This window comes from Vipera ursinii (assembly GCF_947247035.1).
Source record: "Vipera ursinii genome assembly, chromosome: 1".
NCBI lineage: Eukaryota > Metazoa > Chordata > Lepidosauria > Squamata > Viperidae > Vipera > Vipera ursinii.
In genome coordinates this window covers 3,080,752-3,094,178 of record NC_139512.1, presented here as the reverse complement: position 1 = coordinate 3,094,178, position 13,427 = coordinate 3,080,752, and the positions used below count along the sequence as shown (strand labels likewise).

At 41.9% G+C, this 13,427-nt stretch overlaps 1 protein-coding gene across 1 annotated transcript in view; it reads right to left on the bottom strand.

Moving 5' to 3' along the window:
- Positions 1 to 13,427, bottom strand: part of YJEFN3 (YjeF N-terminal domain containing 3) — a gene marked incomplete at both ends in the record, with an annotated part of 31,299 nt that overhangs the window by 15,444 nt on the left and 2,428 nt on the right. Inside the window, one exon of the mRNA XM_083350113.1 lies at positions 3,605 to 3,713. Coding sequence (XP_083206239.1) covers positions 3,605 to 3,713 — 109 coding nt within the window. The remainder of the gene's footprint in view (positions 1 to 3,604; positions 3,714 to 13,427) is intronic.

The window sequence follows — 13,427 nt, the reverse complement described above, 5'->3', positions numbered from 1 at the left end:
TACAACACAGGTCACAGCACACAAACTATATACTACATTTCTTCAACTTAGCAAATGAAAGAAGTTCATGAAATTGATAAAAAGTCTCCCAGTGTGGTAGGGAATCAGCCGGTATAACAAATTGAATTACCGGTATACAATTAAATAAACGATGATACCCAATTATACATTCTCCAATCCTGGCTAAACAGTTGATGCTGTTGCAATGCTGACTGAATACAGGTAGTCCTCCACTTACAACCATTCATTTACTGACCATTTGAAGTTATAATGGCACAGAAAAAAGTGACTTATGGCTGTTTCTCACACTTACAGCCATTGTAGCATCCCTGTGGTTATGTGATCAAAATGTGGACACTTGGCTCAACTTGTGGAACCACCTGCCTCCAGAAGCTTTGAATGCTCCAACACTGGAAATTTTTAAGCAGAGACTGGACAGGGGGTTGGACTAGATGACAGTTAGAACAATTAACCAGTGGAACAACCTGCCTCCAGAGGTGGTGAATGCTCCAACACTGGAGGTTTTTAAGAAGAGACTGGAGAGCCATTTGCCTGAAATGGTATAAGGTTTCCTGCCTGAGCAGGGGGTTGGACTAGATGACCTCCAAGGTCCCTTCCAACTTTATTATTATTATTATTATTATTATTATTATTATTATTATTATTATTATTATTATTATTATTATTATTATTAGATGACCTCTAAGGTCCCTTCCACCACCACCACCATCATCATCATCATCATATTATTATTATTATTATTATTATTATTATTATTATTATTATTATTATTAACTTACGAGCACAGCTGAACCCCAAATTTCTGTTGCTGTGTGAAATAGTTAAGTGAGCTTTGTCCCATTTTACAACCTTCCTTGCCACAGCTATTAAGTGAATCACTGCAGTTAAGTTAGTACATGGTTGCTAAGTGAATCTGGCTTTCCCCATTGACTATGCTTGTCAGAAGGTCACAAACGGTGATCAAATGACCACGGGACACTGCAACCGTCATAAGTACATGCCAAAGTCTAATCACGTGACCATGGGAATAGTGCAACGGTTGTACATGTAAAAAACAGTAATAAGCCACTTTTTTCAATGCTGTTCTGACTTCAAATGGTCACTAAATGGATGGCTATAAGCAGAGGACTACCTGTAACAGTTTCCCTACACGTCTCTTTTCTGCAAGGTGAAGCTCAGCAAATTTTTCTGATTTCTTTTAAATAGATTTTTTTTTAGTGATGCTGTCTTACCTTCCCTCCCATTTGTTTACTAACCACTGACCTAAATATTTGTACTTTACAATGGGCACTGAGCGCTGCGGGTTGCAGTGAATATCTGCTTAAATCATGTTATTTGTTATTTTTTATTGGTCTCATGACTGTCTTCTTAGAAATATTGCTCCAAATATCTCTATTTGTCTGGCTGTGTGTGGCAACTATGGGAGCTATTCATGCTTAAATTGAGTTAGCTTCTGTTATGGATATATAAACTGACAATTTTGCCATTGCTACTTGTCCTCCAATTTTGGTCTCCTGATTTTGTATTCCTCTGCAGAAGAAAACACTGTCATTCTCTGACAGGGCCAAGGCTACAGATTTCCCTGCCTCTCTCTCCAAAATCCAATAAACCCTTACCTTCCTAGGCTTCCAGAGATGCTTAAAAACAGAGATTTAAACAGTATTTGAATTAGAGATGGCTCCTTCTGGGTTTATTGCCTTTTGATGGACTGTATTATTATTATTATTTACTTTCAATTATTATTGATGGTTATAAAAATGCTTTGCAGTGGTTTGTGTTTAAGACTGTAACCTGCTGAGACTCTATCTATTGCAGGAGGTTAAATCAGGAAACAAACAAACATATAAAGAGATGGGGCTTTAATCACATTGCTGCGACCAACATCTTGCCTTTTTTGACCACCACTCCTGTGTATGCTGCTTGGAACCAGATTGGGTTTATAGAGGAAAATCTGGCAAGAGTTAGTTTGAAAATGGAGTTGATCAGCCTAGTTGAAGTGTTTCTTCAACTTGTCAACCTTAAGACATGTGGACTTCAACTCCTGCTGGGGAATTCTGGGAGTTGAAGTCCACATGTCTTAAAATTCTTAAATTTGATAAAGCCTAGCCGTGCACCTCTGTGAAAGAGGTGGTTGGGTGGTGATTTGGGATTTTGGCAATGGCTTCACTTCTAGTCGTGTGAGCAAAAGTAATAGGTGCACCCGCATTAGCAAGCACACCTACACAGATGCTACACATGCCTTGATTAGATGCTTGCAGACAAGCAATGTGTATGCATGAACCTTGATTAGGTCCTAGAAGGAAAGGTATAGGCACACGCTTACATAATCTTGTTATGCAGAAAACTGGAGAGGCCTCTTTATGGCCACTGTCGCTAAAGGGTTCAGAAAGAATTCCAGAAGTTTGGCTTGGCACACCTTGTTTTAGAATCTCAATGAGTCATTGGAAATCAATCATTTTTCATGTGTTCTTTGCTTGATGAAATTAAGGAAAATCGCAATTGCGTTGAAATGTGGCAGCAGTTTGTGTTTCCTACAGTCCTTAGATTATTTTTATCCAAGGGGGAAGGAACAAAAACTCTGCAATGGTACATAGGTTCAGAACTAGGAGGATCTACAGATAGTCCTCAACTTACAGCCATTTGTTTCGTGACCGAAGTTACACTTTTCAATAAGTCACTGGGAAAAATGACTTGGATCCAGTTCTCACACTTGCAACCAAAAAGGTTGTAAGATCACAGGCAACTCACTTAACAACTGCCTTGCTTAGCAGTGGAAATTCTGATCCCAGTTCTGGTTGTAAGTCAAGGTCTACCTATAAAAACTGATTCCCACAAAACAATCTAAATATTCTGTTCTATCTACATGCAGTCACTTTTCTCCTTAAACCTAAAACTATTTCCTCAACAACCCTGACTTGAAATCACTGTTGCTGTTTCCTAGATCTGTACTTTCCACCCTTAAAGGTAAAGGTTCCCCCGCACATGCGTGCTAGTCATTTCCGACTCTAGGGGCCGGTGCTCATCTCCGTTTCAAAGCCAAAGAGCCAGCGCTTGTCCGAGGACGTCTCCGTGGTCATGTGGCCGGCATGACTAGATGCCAAAGGCACATGGAACGCTGTTACCTTCCCACCGTAGTGGTCCCTATTTTTCCACTTGCATTTTTATGTGCTTTCGAACTGCTAGGTTGGCAGAAGCTGGGATGAGTAACAGGCGCTCACTCTGCTACACGGCACTCAGGATTCGACCCGCCAAACTGCCGACCTTCTGATTGACAAGCTCAGCGTCCTAACCCACTGAGCCACCACGTCCCTCCACCCTTACCTCCTCCTTAAAATATGTGGACTTCAGTTTCCAGAAAGGAAGTTGACCCCTGACTGGCTGGGGAATTCTGGGAGTTGAAGTCCACACTTCTTAAAGTTGCTGACATTAGGAAACTCTGGCCTAGATCCAGCTGCCCAGCTACCCTTACAGCCAGGCAGCCAACTAAGATTCTTTGAAGCAGGTCCTTCATAGTGAGGTTCCTTGCATTATATTCAGTAATCTGGAAAGCTTTCGTTAGCTATTGTGAATACTTTGAACTCACCTTGGTCACTGCCATGGCAGATGCATGACCCCAGATCTCAATTAACTGCTGATGTCCAAATTTAAACTCTTCTAGCAGCTCCTTCTCAATAGCTGTGGCTTCCGCTCTGCTGCAGAAGAAGGAAGGGTAAGGGGAACCACAGTTACATTTCTCCCGAAAATTCCATTTGCGTGTTCTTTCAAAAGCTAGGCTGTAATCAAAGCACTGGAGGAATAGTCTGATGAATTTCTTACCAAATGATCTGACAGAATGTCCACATTCAGGGATAGTTTAATTGTAAATTCCAGATATTAGGACAAACATAGGCAGTAACAGAATAACGGGAGGAATCTTGGAGGTCTTCTACTCCAACCCCCTTCTCAAACAGGAAACCCTATACCAGGGGTAGGCAACCTCAGCTCTTTTATGACTCATGGACTTCAACTCCCAGAATTCCTGAGTCAGCATAGCTGTCCATGAGTCATAAAAGAGCTGAGGTTGCCTACCTCTGCCCTATATACCATTTTAGACAAATGGCTGTCCAGTCTCTTCTTAACAACTGCCAGTGATGGTACACCCACAACTTCGAGAGGCAAGTCGTTCCATTGATTAATTGTTCTAACTGTCAGGAAATTTCTCCTTAGTTCTAGGTTGGTTCTCTCCTTGATTAGTTTCCATCCATTGTTTCTTGTTTTGCCTTCTGGTGCTTTGGAGAATAGGGTGACCCCGTCTTCTTTCTGGTAGCCCCTTAGATATTGGAACACTGCTTTCACCTCACCCCTAGTTTTCTTTTCATTAAACTAGACATACCCATTTCCTGCAACTATTCTTCGTATGTTTTAGCCTCCAGTCCCTAATCATCTTTGTTGCTCTTCTGTGCACTCTTTCTAGAGCCTCAACATCTTTTTTTCTATCATGGCAATCAAAACTGGATGCAATATTCCAAGTGTGATCTTACCAGGGCATCATAAAGTAGTATTAACACTTCATGTGATATTAATCCTGTCTTTCTGTTAAAACAGCCTAGGACCACATTAGCCTTTTTTGGCAGCTGCAACACACGGCTGGCTCATGTTTAAGTGATTGTCCACTAGAATTCCAAGATCCCTTTTGCAGTTATTACTATTGAGCCAAGTATCTCTTATTCTATATCTCTGCATATGTGGTTTTTTTTGCCCAAACGTAGGCAAGAAACATTTCTCAACATTCAATTTCATTTTATTAAATAGGGCCCATTCTTCAAGTCTGTCAAGATCCTTTTGTACCTTCTGTACCAGTTTATCTTCTGGAGTATTGGCTATTCCTGCCAGCTTCATGTCATTTACAAATTTGATGAGTTGTCCTTCTATCCCCTCTTCTAAATCATTAATGAAGATATTAAAGAGTCCTGGGCCTAAGACAGAGCCCTGGGGTATGCCATTGCATATTTCTGTCCATGTAGAATGCAGTTCCATTGAGGACAACATATTGAGTGCAGTTGGTTAGTGTTACAAATGTGGTAGTGATTTAAGTGTGGCCCACACTTAAAAAAAACTCTAAATGTTATGTTTAGTTGTTATTTTCCATATGATACAAGAAAGATTAAGTAGATTGTGAGTAATCATATTACTTGAATTTAATTCAGTTACATTTATTGACATCAGATTTAAAATAAATTTAATTACTATCGTCACTATCCTACTGACACTGGCCATTTCCTTGTCTTATCCATTTGCATCTCAACAACCAAATATGCCTCAACAACCAAATGCACTCTTTGCTTAAATTTCTGCTCTACATCAGTGTGGTAGACATTTGCGTTGGAAAGACACCACACACAAAAAAAACAACAACTTCAACATGATTTTTGTGTCTAATTGCTACCAGTGTCACCTTGTGTGCTGCTTTATGGCCCAGTGATCTGAATATGCCCACAGGTTGTCCTCAACTTACAACAGTTCCTTTAGTGACCATTCAAAGTTACAATGGCAAGGGAAAAAGTGGCTTATGACCATTTTTCACACTTATTTTTATTTTTAATTTTTATTTTAATTCCATTTATATCCCGCCCTTCTCCGAAGACTCAGGGCGGCTTACAAGCTTAGCAGTAGCCTTCATTCTATGTATATGCCTGCATATTAATTTAATTTAATTTAATTTAATAATATTTCTATACCGCCCTTCTCCCTGAGGACTCAGGGTGGTTCACAGGGCAAGAATAAAATACAAAGTTACAAATATTAAAAGGAAATTAAATAATTGCCCGATTTTAAAACAATTGATATATTACAATTATAAAACCCCAAAGATAATATTAGGGCTTTCACACACACCCCAAGCGGCATTATTACAAAGTCAGCTTATTGCCCCCAACAATCTGGGTCCTCATTTTACCTACCTCGGAAGGATGGAAGGCTGAGTCAACCTTGAGCCTGGTGGGATGCGAACCTGCACTAATTGCAGGCAGCTGGTGTTACTTAAGGAGGCATTAGCCCACTGCTCCACCAAGGCTTACAATCGTTGCAGCATCCCCATGGTCACATGATCAAAATTCAGACACTTGGCAACTGACTCATATTTATGATGGTTGCAGTGTCCCGGGGACACGTGATCACCTTTTGTGACCTTCGGCCAAGCAAAGACAATGGGGAAGCCAAATTCACTTAGCAACCGTGTCACTAACTTAAGAACTGCAGGGATTTGCTTAACAACGGTGGCAAGAAAGGACGTAAAATGAGGGGAAATTCCTTTAACAACTGTTTTGCTCAGCAAGAGAAATGTTGAGCTCAATTGTAAACGTAAGGACTACCTGTATAACGTATTTCTACACCAGCTATCCAGATGTTCACATACAGTACTATGTAATTTTGTTCAGTGAATGATAAAGTAACACAGCTGAAGACTCCCCCCCCCCTTATTAAAACAGTTGGGCATTTACCACTGGGTGAAAACGCAGCAATGGCTATCGTCCTGTATATATGCCCTCAATCTGTCATGTTTCTCTGTTCAACCTGTACAACTGACCTTTTAATTAGGCTGGCATTTAGGCAATAAAAAGCGTTTGGCTGTGTACGTGCATCTGTGTGTAATGTGTGTGTGTGTGTGAATATATTATACATATATTCATTTTAATTGCACAAGCCAAAATCAGGTCATCTGGCTTCTGGACAAAAACTGGTACAGACTGTTCCCCTCACCCCATTTCTCTTCCCTTAGAGTTAGGGAAAGCCTCTGGGCTTTCCATTTTGGAACGAGAGAAGCCACAGACAGGAATTTGTACATGGCAAAAATGGAGACAATGCTCCAATTGTTCTACTCCTGGCTCACAGCCCCCCAAATCCCTGGCAGGCAGTGTAAGGGCCGGGGTGAGGGATGGAAAGAATTGTTCATATATGTCAGTACATTCAACACAAGGGATCAAAAAGGAGAAAGGTCATATTACTAACCATCATTGTTAGGAAACAGTAACCTAAAAGGGAAAGCAAAATGAGCTGGGTCTGGAGGCAGCCTTGGGGACCCACTTCCGGAAGACTAATCTATGGGAACAGCGTTAAATAAGTGCAGAAGGATCAAATGGAAATCTGGGAGCGAAGATTATTTCATTGATCTCAAAGTGTGATCACCCAAACTGGTTGCATTTGCTTTCCTTCCGGAACTCACCGGAGAAGCCTCTGGTCCACAGGCCATCCATGCTCGAAGATTGATGTTTCTCAACCTTGGCAGCTTTAAGAGGTGCAGACTTCAACTCCCAGAGTTCAATTCTGAGACTTGAAGTCCGTACATCTTAAAGCTGCCAAGGTTGAGAAACACGGTCATACCGGTAGGTCTTCCCTATGGGACATGGGGGAGAATTGAGAAACTTTTCAAGGTGGATGCCACAAGCTTTCAAAGAGGTCCCAAGACTGGGCAATACAGAAGTCAAAGACTGTAGGAGGAAGAAACAAAAGGAGCTCACCGTGCCAGAGCTAGGAGCCTACTAGCCAGAAGAGAAGTGCTGAGATGAAATGGGAATGTAGACATGATGGTGGAAGGGCAAGGGGGCTGAAGTGGATGGAATGAAGCAGAGAAGAGGGTAGGCATGTGCATGGTGCTTTAAAATAAGAGGAGGAAGTTGATTTCTGTTTGATGTAATTTACATAGGAAAACACCTATTTAGGAATAAGTTAACCAAACCTTCAGAGATCAGAAAGGCCCAATCTTTTGTAAGGTCCTAAAAACGTGGCTGTATTCCCGTGCCTGAGCTGCTGAATGCGTTAAGGGCCCTGTTTCTTTATTGCCTCTTCTCCCCGAAACCTCCATCCCACAGTCTCTCACAAGTCTACAGTATAGTTTTCATGACGTTCTCATTCAGAACAGTAAAAAAACAAAAACACGATGCTATCAGTTTCCAGCCATCATGGTTTCAGGGAGATCTGATTGTAATGGTATGTGGGAAAGAGCATGAGAGTTGGAGAAAGAGATGATGCCTAGGGAATGAATAGACAAGAATGAGGGAGTCCTCAGCCACAGAAAGAACTCAGAGAAAAACTCAGGAAGAATCTTATCAGGCTGTGAAAAGAGTCAGTGGGAGATTTGTACTCTCAGACTTGCAAGATTCCATTAATGCAGGCTTACAATAAAGTACAGAATACAGAATAACAGAGTGGGAAGGGACCTCCGGGGTCTTCTAGTCCAACCCCGTGCAGGATTTATCTCATCTGGTTGGGTTTCTTGTCTGGTTTATCTTGGAAGGCTGACACTAATGGCTTCAACATTGGGGGTGGGGCAGGGGGAGGTGGGGCAGGCCTATAATTGCCAGTTGATCAACCCAGCCTCGCAAACTAGAGTTTGCCCGGGACGTGGAGCTGACTTTTGAACAAGGTTAGGTTTGCTTGTTTGTGAATGAGTGGCTAAGCCATAGGAAGTGCATTAATATTAAATGATTGAATGAAAACAATACATGCATGCATGTGTGAGAACAGAGAAAGCACACACACCCTCCTCCTACCCCCCCCCCTTTCTTGCCACGTACACAGCTGCTCCGTAAAGGACAACTGAGGTGGAGATAAAGGGGCAGAGCAGCAGATGACAACTGTCCATCTCCTCCTTCTCAGCTATTTACTAATGACCAACTAACAGAGTAATTGACGACTGACTGACTGACTGACTGACTATGTGCCATCAAGTCAGTGCAACTCTTAGCAACCACACAGAGAGATCTATCCCTAAGGTGGTCCCTTCAGTCTCTCAATGGTGGCCCCATTGCCACAATAACCGAGTCCATCCAATTGCCGCTGGTCATCTTCTTCTTATCCTTCCTTCCACCTTTCACAGCATCGGAACATTAGAGCACAGAAAGAAATCAGGGCTGCTGCTACAGGAACATAAGATGAAATCTTCTCTCTGCTTTAGGCTGGTTTACATTCTTCACACTGTCCAGGTGACCAGCAAGCAGTCCCTAAGCAGTAGTAGTCGTAGTAGTAGTACTAGTTGTTTTTTTTTTGTTTTTTTAAAATAAAGCTATATACATGGATGCTCTTCTCCACTATTTAGCTGAATGAGAGGAGGTAGAAGAGTTGCTGGAGGATGATTAAACATTGCAGACTTTACTGTGGTTGTTATTTCTGTGCCTGAGGCAAAACAAATTATTTATTGCATTTATAACCTGCTCACTCTCGCTTAAAACCAGCCTGCAGCAATTTAATGTTTCATTTTTTTTTTGGGAGATTATGTGTTAAGCAGGGAGTCTGTAACCATTGCCTGAATTAGGGACAAAATACATCAGAGATATGCACGTTCATCAAGACTTCCTAGAGATATAGAAGTTGACTGGGAACTTATAGTCCTCGACTTACGAGCATAACTGAGGCGGCACTTCCACTGCTGAGCGATGTGCGTGTTAAGTGAGGTGCACCTGATTTTGCGATCCTTTTGGCCACAATTAAGTACAGGTGAAACTCGAAAAATTAGAATATCGTGCAAAAGTTCATTTATTTCAGTAATGCAACTTAAAAGGGGAAACTAATATATGAGATAGACTCATTACATGCAAAGCAAGATAGTTCAAGCCGTGATTTGTCACAATTGTGATGATTATGGCGTACAGCTCATGAAAACCCCAAATCCACAATCTCAGAAAATTAGAATATTACATGCAATCAATAAAACAAGGAGTGTACATAGAACAATATCGGACCTCTGAAAAGTATAAGCATGCATATGTACTCAGTACTTGGTTTGGGCCCCTTTTGCAGCAATTACTGCCTCAGTGCGGCGTGGCATGGAAGCTATCAGCCTGTGGCACTGCTGAGGTGTTATGGAAGACCAGGATGCTTCAATAGCAGCCTTCAGCTCTTCTGCATTGTTTGGTCTCATGTCTCTCATCTTTCTCTTGGCAATGCCCTTAGATTCTCTATGGGGTTCAGGTCAGGCGAGTTTGCTGGCCAATCAAGCACAGTAATCCCACGGTTATTGAACCAGGTTTTGGTGCTTTTGGCAGTGTGGGCAGGTGCCAAGTCCTGCTGGAAAATGAAGTCAGCATCCCCATAAAGCTCGTCTGCAGAAGGAAGCATGAAGTGCTCCAAAATCTCCTGGTAGACGGCTGCGTTGACCCTGGACTTAATGAAGCACAGTGGACCAACACCAGCAGATGACATGGCTCCCCAAATCAACACAGACTGTGGAAACTTCACACTGGACTTCAAGCATCTTGCAGTGTGTGCCTCTCCATTCTTCCTCCAGACTCTGGGTCCTTGGTTTCCAAATGGGATGCAAAAGTTGCTCTCATCAAAAAAGAGGACTTTGGACCACTGAGCAACAGACCAGGTCCGTTTTTCTTTAGCCCAGGTAAGACGCTTCTGACGTTGTTTGTTGTTCAGGAGCGGCTTGACAAGAGGAATACGACATTGGAAGCCCATTTCCAGGATCCGTCTGTGTGTGGTGGCTCTTGATGCACTGACTCCAGCCTCAGTCCACTCCTTGTGAAAGTCCCCAACACTTTTGAATGGCCTTTTCCTGACAATCCTCTCCAGGCTGCGGTCATCCCTGCTGCTTGTGCACCTTTTTCTTCCACACTTTTCCCTTCCACATAACTTTCTATTAATGTGCTTTGATACAGCACTTTGGGAACATCCAACTTCTTTTGCAATTACCTTTTGAGGCTTTCCTTATGGAGGGTGTCAATGATGGTTTTCTGCGCAACTGTCAGGTCAGCAGTATTCCCCATGATTGTGATTCCTACTGAACCAGACTGAGAGACCATTTAAAGGCTCAGGAACCCTTTGCAGGTGTTATGGCTTAATTAGCTGATTAGAGTGGGACACTTTTGAGCCTAGAATATTGCACCTTTTCACAATATTCTAATTTACTGAGATTGTGGATTTGGGGTTTTCATGAGCTGTAAGCCATAATCATCACAATTATGACAAATCACGGCTTGAACTATCTTGCTTTGCATGTAATGAGTCTATCTCATATATTAGTTTCCCCTTTTAAGTTGCATTACTGAAATAAATGAACTTTTGCACGATATTCTAATTTTTCGAGTTTTACCTGTAAGTCCCACAGTTGTTAAGCAAATCCAGCTTCCTCGCTGATGTTGCTTGTCGAAAGCTCCCTGGAAAGGTCACAAATGGAGATCAGGTGACCCCAGGAGGCTGCAACGGTACTAAATACAGTCTGGTTGCCATGTGACCGATTTTTGACCATGTGACTGTAGGACTGCTGGAACAGTCAAATGAGGACCAGTCTCAAATCACTTCTTTTCAATGCCATCATAACTTTGAATGGTTTTTAAATGAACGTACCATAGGTCGAGAACTACATGTAAGCATATTTATCTTTTCTGTGCACAATATATGTCATTCCCTAGGAAAGCCAGAGGGAACGTACAGAATGTGCCAAGCTGTTAGTTGGACTATGCGTGTTGGCCGTTTAGTCAATATTCCGCCTACTCTAATATTTCTAATTAAAAAGCCTTGGGGCGGGGGGGGCTTACACAATTTTGCAAGAAATAGTAAGCTGAAAGTTGAGCAGTATGTACCTATACACACACTTCACACCAAGTCTGCCAGAACTCACTGTATCCTCCCCTCAGTGTAACTGTGTTGTCCCATGTCAAACTGTAGATCAGGGGTCGCCAACCCCATTCCATCGACCAGCACTGGTCCACGACCCACCAGGAACCAGGCCACGCAAGCAAGCAAAGCCCCATCCACGCAGGAGCGGGATCTGGGCAACACGAGAAACCACACACACACACACACCAGTCCGCAGAAAAACCAACCTCCATAGGCACTCAAAAGCTTAGGGGCTACTGCTGTAGATCACATTGTTACTGGATGTAAGCTGAGGGCATACACCGGTCCAGTATCTGATTTTTTTTTTCATATAAACGATGCTGCGCTTCAATGGTTAGATGGCCTAGACATTGGTATTTGAACATACTTTTTAATATTTACATTTTATTGTGTTTTATTAATCTAGGAGGAATCTAGCTAGTCCATGTATGATATGCCATACGCTGAACAAAATAAATAAATGTGAGATACGTTGCCCATAATTTCTTAACTATTCCTCATCATTTTCCCTTGTCTCCCTCCTAAACATTTGCCAGTCTTGTGAACCACTTATGGAGTAGCAGTGTTCCAATATCTCAGGGGCTGCCCCAAAGAAGACGGGGGTCAACCTATTCTCCAAAGCGTTTGAAGGCAGGAGAAGAAGCAACGGATGGAAACTAATCAAGGAGAGAAGCAGCCTAGAACTAAAGAGAAACTTCCTGACAGAACAATCAATCAGTGGAATGATTTGCCTCCAGGAGTTCTGGGTGCTCCAAAACTGGAAGTTTTTAAGAACAGATTGGACAACCACATGTCTGAAATGGTATAGGGTTTCTGTCTGAGCAGGGGGTTGGGCTAGAAGACCTTTAAGGTCTCTTCCAACTCTGTTATCTGCTTTCTATGACTACAAGGGGTCTTCTGTGACTCCCACATTCTCAAGTAAATTATTGTCACAGTATTGTCCTTATGATTGTCTATTTAATTTGCACATCTGTTGAGCAGGTTTCTTATTCAGGAAAGACCGGCTCCTTTGCCACAACCCTTGGGTGTTTAAGAGTTAAAGAGATGGTTGGGTGTGTGGAAAATGAAAATATTGGCTGTTGTTCTTTTATGCAAGGTTTAGGCCCAGGTAAAGTGAATCAGGCCTCATGGACAAAGTATTGAACCAGACTGTGCTATGCTTCATTTTGCACTTTGCAATTGTATTTTATTTAATATGATTTTTGCTAAGCTTGCTTGTTTCAAATATATTTCGAACATAAGGACTGGAACAGTAAGAAATAGGTAACTGAAAGTAGCTGATGGATGCGGGTTCCAATGTACACAGGTATATGTGGAAAGTTATATTCAGCAGAAGGTCAGTAAAAAGTCAGGAAAAGTCAGCGGAGCATCTGACTACAGTCTTAGAACGAGAAAGGGTATAAAGGGTTGGGACTGGACCTGATTGATTTGCCATTGGCTGTTCTTTTGGAATCTGCTATTGCCATTTTGTCCTCATTGCAATGGGTTATTAATGTAAGTGATGTTGTGTTATTATGCTTGCTATGTTCCAAATCATTAGCAAAATAAACCCCTGAATCTTAAAAGTAAGAATTATTGTTTTGTGCTGCTGTCTCTTGTCTTTTCCACTGGGTTTTTCCACGACAGGTGCATATCCATATGAATCAATGCTCATGGACTGTCAGGCATCAACTCATGCTTAGCCAGCCATGTTCATGCACTGCAGCTGATTCTGAATCACTGATAACTTCATTGATCATTGAATCTGTGGGCAAATTATGTTAAACGAATAAAAGTCGCTGTGGTTACAGAATAAACAGACAATTAGG